The following is a 13,335-nucleotide window of genomic DNA, read 5'->3' on the forward strand; positions in this document are numbered from 1 at the left end:
CACTATGAGGTCACGGAAATCCGATGCAAGCCGGCGTTATAACAGAAATGATTCCAAGAGCTTTGCAGCCGTATATGGAGATAAACTTTAGACTTACTTAAATTTAGATACATATTGCGTACGTCTTCTAATACTGTACGCCCGACAACCTTTAAACGTATGGTAAGGGGACGTCATCAGCGTCATCAATGTCGCAAATTTTAGGCGGAAGAAAGCGAACATTAAAGAAGGTGGCTTAAACGGTTAGGACTTAGCTTCCGTTTTTGACGTCGCGTTTGTTTTCTGAAAAGTCAAGATTCAAATAAGCTTATTTAAACATACCGGTCATAAGGTTACAATTAGTGGCACTATACTAAGAGGCACTACACACAATTACACTAAGAGGCTGTTCAACCTCATGAAACCCTTCCAGTAGTAGCTAGTTTATCTAAACACTAGAATGGACCCGAATACGTTTCGTAGAGTTCCATTGTTTGTCAAAAAGCTTCATTTTGTGAGCTTGTTGAATCCGTTGCCCAAGTTGCAACGGTTTTCGATACCTACATTCCTTCAGCAGCGCGACACGAGCGTCATAAGTGTTTGAGGCAAGTGGCTTGGCAATTAACGAAATTTTATTTTACGATAAATGTCCCAAAACAAAGGCTTAGTACGGTACATAATTTTTAACGTACATTGATTTATTTCTGTGTTCACACCATCGAGCACGTAAATAAAGATACAAAAGCTTATTGATCCTAATGACATAATGCAATAGGAATTATTAGGCATACTAGTAAGGTATCAAAAAAAAATTAATACATTTTTTCAGAGCTTATAGATTCCAGTATGAGAAATGAATGGGAAAGGTAATACCTAAACAGTTGCTGTCTATTCCGATATGTGGAAAAAATGTGGCGTCCATTCTGAAGGCAATAAAATAATAGTGATTTTATAATAATAGGATAACGCGTCTAGACATCACATTGTAATATACTTATGCAATAATAATAATATTCCAGCAAGACTCGACGGTGGGGGCTATAAGAGATGTCCAAACTCATCAAGGAGCGTACCGATGGAGGAGTTTCTTGCGGTCACAGATGATTATGAGACTCGAACAAGTAGCCAAGGTGGAGGTAAAAAACGAGTTCGCTGGGCGGATATAGAGGAGAGAAAACAGATAGATCGCGCAAAAGCAATCGGGTTTGTGGTTGGTCAGACGAACTGGAAGGCTTTTACAAATTCTGAAAGCGAAGCGAGTGCCGCACTTAAAAAAACAAAATATTTTGACACTGAAACCGATGAGTAAGGTTTTTTGTTGAAGAAATTTGTGTGAATAGTAAAATTTTTAAATGGCATTTATGACTTTTTAGTTATTTACAGTTAGATCATTTATATTCAATCGTGTGCTGTATCTATTTCAACTATAACAAAATATGGCCCAGAAATCTGGCGTTTCGAAAACACCAGCATATGAAGGATACTGAAACGTACAAATTGAGTCTTGTATTCAAAATGCACATTCATTACAATCAAACCTATATCTAAAACCACTTGAAGAGCTTAGAAGCGTACCACCGATAGATCAGATTTATTATATTTTAAGTGCCTTTTGTATTAGTTTATCGTTAAGAGGGATTCACGCTTTATTAAAATAATGCTATTGGGGCAGCTGCAGCTATAACTTCCAGTCGACAATACAGTGGGCGTAATGATATAACATTTGAGCCTTTTTTATTAAAAATATTTTCTTGTTATTTGCTAATACAGTACTATAATCTTAAAGGTTATCTGTTTCTGACAGAGCGAATGTGTTTTCAAAGAACAAAGGGCGATGCTAGACCATTGAGAATTTACACACACTTACACAAAAATTGTCAAAATAAGATATGTCTTTGCTTTTCACATTATACGAGCAGAATACATCTAATTAAGCTTTTTGACATTTCTAAATTTTCCTTGTTTTATGGGAATACTCTAAACATACAAAAATTTACCTAAAACCCAGGAGATATATAGGAACATTTGAAATAGTCAAGAAAGCGTTACGATTTCTGCAGCAAAAAGGTCAAGTTTTACCAACTTTGGCTATCAACAATATGTATGCGGCTATAAACACAATAAAACAAACAAACACAGTTACCCTTCTAGGGTAACCAAATAGTGTTTTTTAAACGGACCGATAACTCAGCGACAAGTTTAAGAAAGGGTGTGACTCAAAAACGTTTACTGATGGGTAATTGTCTTAGGTCTACCAGCTAGATATTAACAAAAGGTAAAATACATGCATTTGCTAATCCTTTTCGTTCAAATAGATCGCCTTTTCGGTCGAGCTTCAGAAAAATAAGATTCTGAAAGAGAAATAAGCGTACTTTGTGGCTGATTTGATACTTCTTTGTCCATATCCTCCTTCTTCTAACACATGGGTTCGACAAATAATCATTTGGTACAGTTTTCATTTTGGGGAAATTATTCAGGTGTGTTTTTAAATTTGTTTTTAATAACATATTAAGCGTGAACCATTGGAGCGAATGAATACCGGCGGCGCACCTACATGTAAATAGCTGTAGCGGCACATCATGCGGGTCAATATGAAGTTATGAAAAATAAATCTGATGAGAATATTCAATGCGAAGATATAAACAAACATGTGCAAATCGTATTTTAAACAAAGAAATTACTGCACTTGATATGTTATGGGTCTCTTAGATTTATGTTAAATTCACGCAGCATTGTTGGGTTAATTAAATGGTAATTACGGCATTTTGCACCTCATTCATGATGCTATTTAACGCTTAGTTGTGGAAAGTCAAAGGTCGCTAAAAAAAGTTTTCCAGACATTTTTAATAAGCTCTCAGTCGGCTTGCAGACTTCCAGGTGTGTCCTCTGCAAAACCTTTATAATATAATATTACGTGACTGTACTGAATGACAACATTCAGGCATTTGAACTGTGTATAGATTCGTCGTGTGCCTGCCCAGGACAAACTGTGTAATTCATTTCCCAATACAAATAATGACTGTCTAAGCAATACGATATATAGTTTGTACGTTCAATACAAATGTCTTGACGTTTTTTCCTGGGCGCCTGGGCGATGATTGGCGGACAAATTGCAATGCAGCTAAAAGTAGTTGTATCTAATCTTAGTTATTGACCATTATTTGGTATATAACAAAAGCAATACAGCATGTTAAGGTGCATGCCCTGCAAGTTACAAAAATGACAAATGCAGTTAGCATTAAAATGCATCAAGAACTGTAACAGTATACGGCCCTTACCCTGGAAGTGTGACTTGCAAATCGTGATCAGGAGCCCTAAACGTTAGGCTTAGTTTTTTACGTTTTAAAATTCATGTATACGGATGACTTGGTAAGTCTATTCCTTTAATGTGCTTTCCATGAAAAATAATGTTCGAATTATGGCAGATCACTTTATTGGAGCAGATCTATGAACTCCTAGTTAGTGCCACTTTCTAGAGACGGTCGAGTCAGACTAGTGGAGTCAACCAGATTTAAAGTTGTAAAATGAAACTCTATGATGTCTGCTTCTCATTATATAGTTTGATTGACCTTGATACCGAATAGCGCAAAATTAATTTATAATATAAAAGCTTTTTAGTTTTGACACGCTACGCAACTATCGTCAGCATTTCCACCTCAAAGTGGTCAAATAACCGATAACTATGCAAGATGTAAAAGATCTGCTTACAAAGCAGTTTTTCAAAATTTTATACCACTGGCTTTCTCCATATTGATCACGAAATCATTGACTGGAACGTATATCCGAAGGTGATAAGACTTATTTGCGCATAAAAACTGTTTGTGGACAGTATATTAGAGCCACGTGCTTGGAGTGCTATGTCGACCTATTTGTGTTTGCCCTTAAAACCTTATAGAAGGTCGTGTATTAAAACTAAAATTCAGAAGGGACTGAGGCTATTCTCTTGATGTTATGACTAGATTTTTCTGCGGACTTTTCTCGTGCTCTTCTCTCGTGGAAGGCGTGTATGTAAACGCCGCCTGCAACCCATTTATCGAAATAAGTCACTCGAACAATGGATTACCCCAATTATTTAATTTCCAATGCCAACGTTCAATTTGCTAGAAATTTCGCGCATTATCGAGTTTGATCGAAGATAGTTCCGCATTTGAACGAAACACCTGTACGCGGTTTTTTCTTTCGAAAGCTACCTTCCTCTGTTTTCTGTTGATGATAGCATATGTGAAAGGAGCACCTTAAAACTGCTATGGATAGAAAGGCTTTTACTGAAATAAATACTTAGTTTATTCATCCCAGGTTACAATCACGGCTGCAACTCGGTTCGGCATACTGCCAATGCACTTTCGCACTGTCTCCGTTACGCCTGGACTTACACTTTCAATACTGTATTCTTGAATTGGAAAATTTGCGCGATATTCTATCCGGGCCTGAGTCGCCTCTTGACATGATGCCACATGTTTTCGGTCAGATCCAAAGCAGATGAATTTTTAGGCCACGGCAGAATCTGAACACCATTAACAATAAAAGCCTTAGAAACACAGTAAAGCGGTGTGGCTTAGGCGGCTAACGCGCGTTTCGTTGATAGCATTGCCATGGTAATCATGAATAACAATCATGCCGTCATGCTGGTTTAAATTTCAGCCTTGGCAAAAACGATAACCAGAAATTAATAACCAAGAAGATAAGGTATTGAGGAAAAATAAAGAAATTAGGAAAGGTAAGAAATAATTATTTCGGTTAATAGCTGCTTGTGTGGTTGCCATGCTGTTTCGTAAGTTCCTTGAGGAAACCCTAAATAAATCCAGGAAGTCTTATTGCGGCTGGACTCCTAACGGGTGAAAGTCCTAGATGTTAAACTTAAAAAGACCTCATAAAGAGATGGTAGCTAAAATTGCTAAATAAAAATTTGAGAAGACTTTGCCACTTCGTCATAAAGCACACTTTTTCATATGACGTATTGACTTCTCATGTATGAACACCACTTTCGTACTTGAAGTCGTATTTCTGTTTGAGTTACATCACTGTATTGTCATTATTTTGTAATCATATTGATGAAATGGAACTTCGATTCACCTGAAAGACAGGAGTCCACCATTTTTCAGCAGTCCAACTTTAAAGCGATTTGGAGCATCTGAAACACGCATGCCTTGAGCTGGCTGATGTGCTTTGGGTGGTTTGCAGCAGCTAAAACCACACATTTCGATATGACGTCGGAGAGTCCTCATAGACACAGTGATTCCGCGGCTTATTAGCTTTTGATGAAGTTCAGAACTCGTTACAAGTCGTTTTTTTTGTAGCGCGGTTAGAATGATCCTGTCTTTTCGCTGCATTGTGCACCGTTTTCGATTTTTAAGTTACACTGTCAAGCGACAAGCAGTTTCTCTTTGCGATTGTTTTCTTATCTGAGCTTGGCTCTTAAACTCTTCTGAAATGCCTTTTTGTAATTCTATCTATGAGTTGTAACAATTTATGAATTCATGTATAAGGGCAACAGCATGAAACTTACTAAAATTCATTTCAAAATACAACCACGTCACAACAACGTCAGTGCTATCAAATAGATAACAGTAGCGATAATAGGGCCACGATTGTTATCTGCATTGTACGGGGAAAGACGGAATCAGATACCTGAACTTTATGTAATAACTCGAATGCTCATGCATCTTCTAATGCCATTGAACCATACGTGTTAGTAAGTGCCGTCCTTTCTACAGCAGTTTAAAATTGCTTCGCCATCGACAATGTCGATACGTGTCCTAGCGCGTTAAAAAACCGCACGCAGATAATTTCGCTACGGAGATACATTCTTTCGAACTCGACAGTACGTGAAATGTCTAAGCGACTACACATTATTGGCCAGTGATTGCAGATATTTTGAATAGAAGTTCAAATCAAACAAAAGCAGAGCATTGCTTTAGGCGGTGGACCGCTCGAATGATACGAAGTGCGTCTGCACCTCATTTCAAACCTAGACGTGACCTCTAAGTAGGCGAATATCTCACAGTTGCATCATTTCTCATTTGTTACCTTAAGAAACGGTAACCTTCTCTCCTCCTCTATTGACCTATACTTAACACCTCCAAACCTTTAGTTGCTTAAAAGTGGCCCGCAAACACGTTCGCTGTTGTATGTATATTCTCACGGGTTAAACGGAAATTTTCCGATAGGCGATTTGCATTATGAATTTAGTGTGGAATTTGCTGTGTAAATTTAAAAAACTACCAGGTGGCCCGTTCAGCCTATACACTTTTCTACTAAACAGGCATATCTTCTCTCTCCAACCTTTGAACAACATTCAGACCTCACACGACTGAAATTTTCTTTATAGTATTTACAAGCAAGTCTGTCGCAATGCCTAAACATATGTTCCAGTATAACATTCCACCACTCATCACGCTTGTGTATGTGATGGTGAAGGTTGTGTAATAATAGGAAACCTTATTTACAAAGAGAGTACGATGAAAAGCTTGTAAAGGGGCGTACTTGAACAAATACAGTATTCTAAAATCCATTCATCAGAATCAGGGTAAATTGTTCATAATTGTATGTACTAAAAATGCTTTTCTTGTAGGCATCCTGTTGACCGGCTTTGATCGTCATACATTTAACAGAAATATACACTGTATAATGGTCGAACATTTCCGTGGTATCAGTTACACCGCATGCGATATCAGAAGCCTTTATATTTTCGGATAGTCACACATGATTAGGGCAAGGATTCGGTTCAGGGTAAATGCGAGTCAATGGCGAGGACAAAACCGGATGGATGTGGAGACGAGAGAACAGTACCAGTGGCATAGGTGTTAGGCAGCAGATTAACATTAAAATCTCCACGACAGATAACTAAAACTCGTTCAAATACTGCAATAACGTTTGCTGATAACCAATCGTTGATCATAGACAAATATTATAGCACCCTTTCTGCTACTATAGTGAATATATGCAGTCGGTCAAATCATATTTCCTTTCTCAAAAGCGTGTTGAGCTGTATGTGTTATATTTATGGGAAACAATTTTTGTGCGCCATCGCCTTCACTCAGCTGGTATCTGTCTAGTCGGCATCAGTTGAAGTGACAAACTGTAGAAATCCCACCGGCTGACATGTAACACGGTATAGCGATGTACTTTAGTTCTAATGACAGCAAGATGTATATGGGTTAACTGCTAACAACGGATTTAGAATTGTTAGGGTAAATACAAACTCTACATTTTACGTGTAATCACCGAAAAGCGTCAAATGATAATGATGGATTTAGGCATTAAAAAGCATTGTGACTATAAATTTCTATTCAAAGGCGTGTCAATTCTATGTTAAAGTGAAAATAAACTGATTCGTTTGTTGGCTGCCTCCGAGAGAGAAGCAGCCTTCTCAACAATGTTGTTTTTACTGTTATATACTGCAGCGTTACTAGCTAAATAGGCAACGATGAGTTATGGACATCTCCAGTCTTCTCTTAAATTTATCAGCGGCCATCCACCGATCCTTAAGGTTTCGCAATTTAGTGCCGTAACCTCAGCATTGGTATGCAGATCGCGCCTATTGTAGCAAATGGAAGGCTTGTCATCTTCACGGCTTTCTCGGTTATCAACCGCTTACTACCCTTCACTGTGTATGACCTATACCGCATGAATATAACAGTGTCAACGGCGTGGTTTCATCACCGCGCTTCGAACTTTGCTACCGCAGTTGACAAAAATAATCCGCTACTCGATGGTGTGCTCTGCCGACAAGATCTATAATTTATGTTTAACCCTTTAATATTGTAATCGTGTAAAAACTGTAATAAGAGACTCTAATTTATCTAGCTGTGGATTAGTGCGCCATGGCTGTGAGAAACCACAGTAAATACTTTCGAATCATAGAACCATGAAGTTGTAAATTAGCCCAGTTACGTCTGGCAATAAGACCTCGACTGCACGGTTAATGAAAAATCAAAGTTGGAGCAGTGCGTCGTCTTTCAACTTTCTAATTCACCATTCTTCGCCTGAAGAAATCTAAATTGCAAAAAAAAATTATTGGAGAAGAGATACAGACATGTAGTCACACTGCTCTTATACCAGATAACTAAAAAGATAGATCCAAATGAATTACTTGAAACTGTCAAAGCTCCCTAAACTGTGTCCGACAATCAGATTCAATGCCACCAAGCTTTTCATATAACCGATGGTGAACCAGAAATCGAGGATTGATGTTCAACGAACGAGTGCATCTATTTATTTATTGCTCACTTTTGCTATCTGTTCAACGTTCGTCGGCGTCATGACTCGTTACAAAGATCCGATAGCCAGCCCTTTTGTTAGCGGCTGGGATACCATGATGGATCATAATTACATGTTTCATCGTCAGGTTTTGGTTCATGTGTACGGCAGCCATAAAAAATGATTTTGACTGTTCTACCGTGATGGCTTGCAAATCATCGTTAACTATCACTTGTTGTCCGCACTGAACATGAACGCGGATCTAGATAGCTGTTAATTAATTTTCGCTTACACCGATTATCGTCTTCGCCGACATCACCTTTCGTCAATGCTCAATCCTGCTGAAAATGACCGCCCGCTGTTTTGGTATGTGTGGCAAGTCTTTGCTGAAAACAAGGTACTGTGCTGCTAGATGCAAAAGAGATTTTCAAGCGAGTCAATCTGTCAGGCACGTATCGTTTCAGGGATCCATTGTTCCACGGTGTAGCACGACTCCGGCACAGTAAATTAGGCTATTCACTTTATCGATAAAAGCAATAAATAGATCGGTTCGGTAAGGATGCAGCCAACAAATGGAAGACAAACGAGCCGGCAATCGTGAGCGATCTCAAAGAACGCGGCAGTCGGTCGGTAGATTTATATTCGTTAGAAAAGACGACCTAGAGGTTTGTCTTATGGTACCATAAACGACCACTTCTACTCTCAACTTGCATCGCTTTCTCGGAAAGCAGCTAGTTTCTCACGTGTCACCAAATGAATTGTGTTGCATTTCGATGAGTTGCTCGCTGCCGTACACATTATGGGGCAAAATATTCATCAAAAAAGTGCAGAGCTCCCTCTTATGATGCAACGATATAATCAGCTTGTATTAAATATCTTCAAGAGTAAAGTAAGTAATTTGAATCGATTATGAGACAAAACATTGAATCTATATTTGTGTAAAAGATTTTACTTCATAGAATATTTGAATTAACATTCCATGGAAAGAGCGATACAGGATAGGAACGTCCAAGGACAATGAAACCGCATCTATTCAAACCTCGAGCCGTGTGGGAGCAAAACCTAACCACTAGTTCTCGTTGGCGAATTAGTTTTTCAGGACAATTCTAATCGCACACTATTGTGCTTGTGACGTATCAGTCGTGGTTAAATAAGAGGCGACTATGAAATCTATTCTGAGGTGTTTTAGAAAGATGACTAAAAATTTCAACAACGAGCTTCTTAAGGAACGTATCTAAGCCATGAGATCTTTTAGCAATGCTTTTGGGCGCAAGGGTAAATTCCGGTCAGCATGAGCATATCCCAGGTGAGGAACGACCACCACAAATCCTTTGCGAATTTTTTAGTGATGTTTCGTTACTGTGTGTTATGCTATGCTTAAATACAGCGAATGATCCATAGAAAGACCAAATAGAAAAATTAAAGATGTCGGTTTTAATAAAGTAATTGGCGAAATAAAAGAGAGCGGAAGCAGCTAAGAAAACATCGTTTCGCAGTAAAGTATTGTAAAATCAGGGCGCGAACACCATTCAAACATAGAAAATGTGTTTTACTATATTACATTAAATCAAAGCGATGTTTCTGTCAAGTGCGAAAGTCATTATGAGTCCAAAATGTCGTGGGCCTCAAATCTGGATTGCATTTTATTACTTCATATAGGTAGTGTATTTTCTGATAAGGAGCCGCCATCTACTTTCAGCGGCAGCGATAGTATTATTTTCGTCACTGTTATAGTTCTTTTTTTCATAAAAGGAATAAAAGCCTTCTTTGATAAATCCGAGATTATATTTGCAAAACCTCTACCTAAAGCTCTTAGAGTCTTTAGCGATCTCCTCTGATCTGCCTGAACTTTTCTCCAAATCGTAATAAAATCTCAATAGAATAAGGATCATCATTTACTAATCGACAAATTTGAGTAGTAATGCAATTCAAGTCACACGACGATCCAAGTGAACGAATATGACGATTTAAAATTGTCCATGCCAGGTGGAAATGCATAAATAACAACTTGTCTGAAGAGCTTATTGTTGGGATCGTGGAGAAGGTCTTCAAAGGTAATTGAAAAATCATGCTCTAAATGGTTGTAGTGAGTGATTTTCAATGTAGAAATTAAAAAAAATAGGATTGACACTGACTGGAAACATTTGGGTGATTTCGCGAATGTCTTGCTTTACTCCGAAAAAGCGCGGGATATTGTTGATTGGTATTTCACTATTGTGCAAAAATAAAGAAGACTGGACGTATTCGCCATGTACTTTCTTTAAATTTTTAAACAAGAGTTTGACTCAACTTCAAAATTAGAGATAGGTACGCTACTTTTTTTGTTTCGTTTTTTAAAGGTTTTTAACACTTGACAGAACCTCGCGGCGGATCAATGACACGGCATTCAATATTATGAGACGAGACATCTTTTATGGGTCATCCGCGCCGCCAGTGGCAACAATGTTGACGTCATTTATTTGGTATTTGTAGTAATTAAATGTTCCTACACATTTATGCCAGTCAAACAGTTCTCGAAATTAAATTTGAAAAAGGCATTTATGATGGGGATTTTTTCCGTTAGCCTAATCACGTAAACAAGGCTGTTGCGTAGACTCGATATTCCAGCGACAGACCGAGAACTTTCTTATAGACCTTCTCGTTTGATTTCACCTTTTGTGGGCATGGGAAGTTGATAAAGCACGAATTCTTTAGAAGTCTCTATGAAGACATTATACGTAAAATTTTCATATCTACTTTAAGTGTGCGTTTTTCGTCTTGAATGGCACGCTTCGTATTCTAGCCAAATTTTCCATTTTCGCCAATAGATAAAAAGGTACTCGTCTTTTGAGGAAAACGCTGATAGGTTAAAACGAGGGCGATTTAAAGGAAAATTGTGGAACGATTAACGGAAAAGCGTAAGAACGATTGTCGCGCATAGACCGCTTTGAAGGAACATTTTAAATAGACCGGATGTCAAAAGGGTTAATTGCCCTTAGCGTAAGCTGGAGCAAGTACCTGTCACGCATAATTAAAAAATGGAAGCCTTCCATCTAGCGCCAGGCGCAAAAAGCTACGATGTTTTGGGATGCTTGAGCCTGTTACAGAGATAGCATTTTTAGAAAATAACGGTGGTAGAAAATGATCTTTTTGGGAAAACCTCTCGAAAAAGCTCAGAAGATTTTCAATGAAAAACCGCACCACATAACTTTTATTTACTACAGTCTACAAGATTTCTTTTAGCCTTTGCAGGAATTTCTTTCGTAAGAAAAAATCGTAATAACTTAGACGTTTGGAAAAAATCACTTACAGCGTATATAAGCAACCTATTTGAAATAAGTCGAGTTATCCTGACAAAGCCGCCATTCTCTAAAATTCCCTTTTTGACGACAAGAGAGGAAATTCAAAGAGTATTTTATAATAAAAAAATAAGTTATTATAAATCTTGACGGTGGCGGCAGTGATCCCATGAATCATAAGAACCCGTCGTCGACCGCAGAAGTAGAGAAGAGCGTTTTTATCGTAAAGGTTGGATAGGTAAAGCAAATCTTCAAAATATTACCCTTATCAATAAGGGTACCCCTAGCAATAACACCATTGGACGACGCAAGTGAATACCCGAGATGATCCGTGAAAGGAATTTCGAGTATTTTCCCGACACTATATGAATGTGGAGGGTTTCTGTTCACTGTTGAGAATTACATGTTACTGCGAACCTTTGTCATAATAATTTGTGTTCGTGCAGCCGGTCTGTCGCGACAAACAACTCGACTTGTTAAGGATGAAAACTAAGAGCAACATGCACACAAGCATTTATGAAACAATGGAAAGAAGTAATAAAGGAATATTTAAATACACCTTTCGCAAAAAACAGGTGTTGTTTTCTAAAGAAGTAGCACTAGAAGCCGCAAGAAATGAAATAAGAGCGCGATGGTGCCTGAGCGTTCTAGTCTTTCATATCAAGTGGGCTCAGTGCTTCCACTATTATAGCTTCCACGAGGAACTCGGACAAAAAAGTTTTCGAGTAAGTAGATAGAGGGAGAAAAATTCAAAAAGATGAACGGGGCGATTATTGTGTGCTTTTATTAATCAGGTAATCAAGTTAACGCGAACGGTAAACTTCGTTATTAGTGATCAAATAAGTGTACTCTCAAATCCCACAAATAAACACCCACCGTCTGCAGAAGTTGTGGTCTGAATGACAACGCCGTGAGCATCTAAGTATACTCGTTAGCAGAAACAATGCATCAGCTACGGCGAGTACACGGCAAAGAGGAAGTTCGCCTACAAATCGAAGTATCAAAAAATAGTGCTAGCGAGTCCGAGCGCGCGCACACGTTTGTTAGGAGCCACGCTGCTACGAATTGCAATCTTAATAAGCTCCAAAAACACTTTTTTCAGTTGGGAACGATGGTCAGTCTACTTCGAAAGCTTAATAACAAACTGCGAGACGACATCAGCGCAACCATCGGTGCTTCATTTTCACATTAATAAATATCTCTTACATAACTAATGTGGATGCCAAAATTTATTATTAGCTGTCTGATAAGTGCAATTTTGAATGAGTAAACACTAAACGTCCTCTAAAGCACCAACGCGAACGAATAACACGAAGTGGTTGCCCCTCTCAATAATCTTTTTGTGAAAATCCCATCCTGAAACTCGACCAGAACTTCCGGTTTTAGTTTCCAACAACTTATTTGTAAGTGGGAATTAGTCGTGACGGATAGGCAAGAGTTCTGTGTTTGTCGTCTAATAACCTTTTATATGTGGGAATTCTGTTTTAAGACTTGGCCATTTCCTTCTTCTGAAAATTTTTTTTTAATTCTAACAACTCTTTCGTATGTGGGAATTCTATCCTGAAAAATTTCACTAAGAGTTATTTCTTAGTTATAGTAATTTTTTATTATATGGGAATTCTGTTATTGACTTTTGGCCAAGTGTTTGACTTATAACATCCTCTTTATATGCGGGAATGCGTCTTGAAAGCAGGAGTTCTACCTCTGACATCTAACAATTTCTTTGTTGTCGGAGTTTTGTTCAGAAACTTAACCAGGTATTTCGTCCTTGATTTATGACAACTTTCTTGCATGTGAATGTTACGTCTTGGGACATGACGAGATGCTCAATTTCCTACATGCGAAAATACTGTCCCGAAACCTGGCCAGAAATAAAATA

At 38.1% G+C, this 13,335-nt stretch overlaps 1 protein-coding gene and 1 long non-coding RNA gene across 2 annotated transcripts in view; both read left to right on the forward strand.

Annotated features, from left to right (window-relative positions):
* The window catches only part of LOC111265993 (uncharacterized), a 55,768-nt gene extending 48,413 nt beyond the window's left edge, over positions 1-7,355 (forward strand). The window contains exon 13 of the mRNA XM_022843098.2: positions 999-7,355. Within this exon, the coding sequence (XP_022698833.1) occupies positions 999-1,288 (290 nt within the window). The 3' untranslated portion in view covers positions 1,289-7,355. The remainder of the gene's footprint in view (positions 1-998) is intronic.
* Positions 7,356-8,238: 883 nt separating this feature from the next.
* LOC111265998 (uncharacterized) lies at positions 8,239-12,624 on the forward strand. Its single transcript, XR_002683804.2, has 3 exons — positions 8,239-9,067; positions 9,270-9,484; positions 12,559-12,624. It is a non-coding gene; the product is annotated as an uncharacterized LOC111265998 (long non-coding RNA).
* Positions 12,625-13,335: the final 711 nt, after the last annotated feature.

This window comes from Varroa jacobsoni, unplaced genomic scaffold (genome assembly GCF_002532875.2).
Source record: "Varroa jacobsoni isolate VJ856 unplaced genomic scaffold, vjacob_1.0 scaffold_1039, whole genome shotgun sequence".
NCBI classification, from domain to species: Eukaryota; Metazoa; Arthropoda; class Arachnida; order Mesostigmata; family Varroidae; genus Varroa; species Varroa jacobsoni.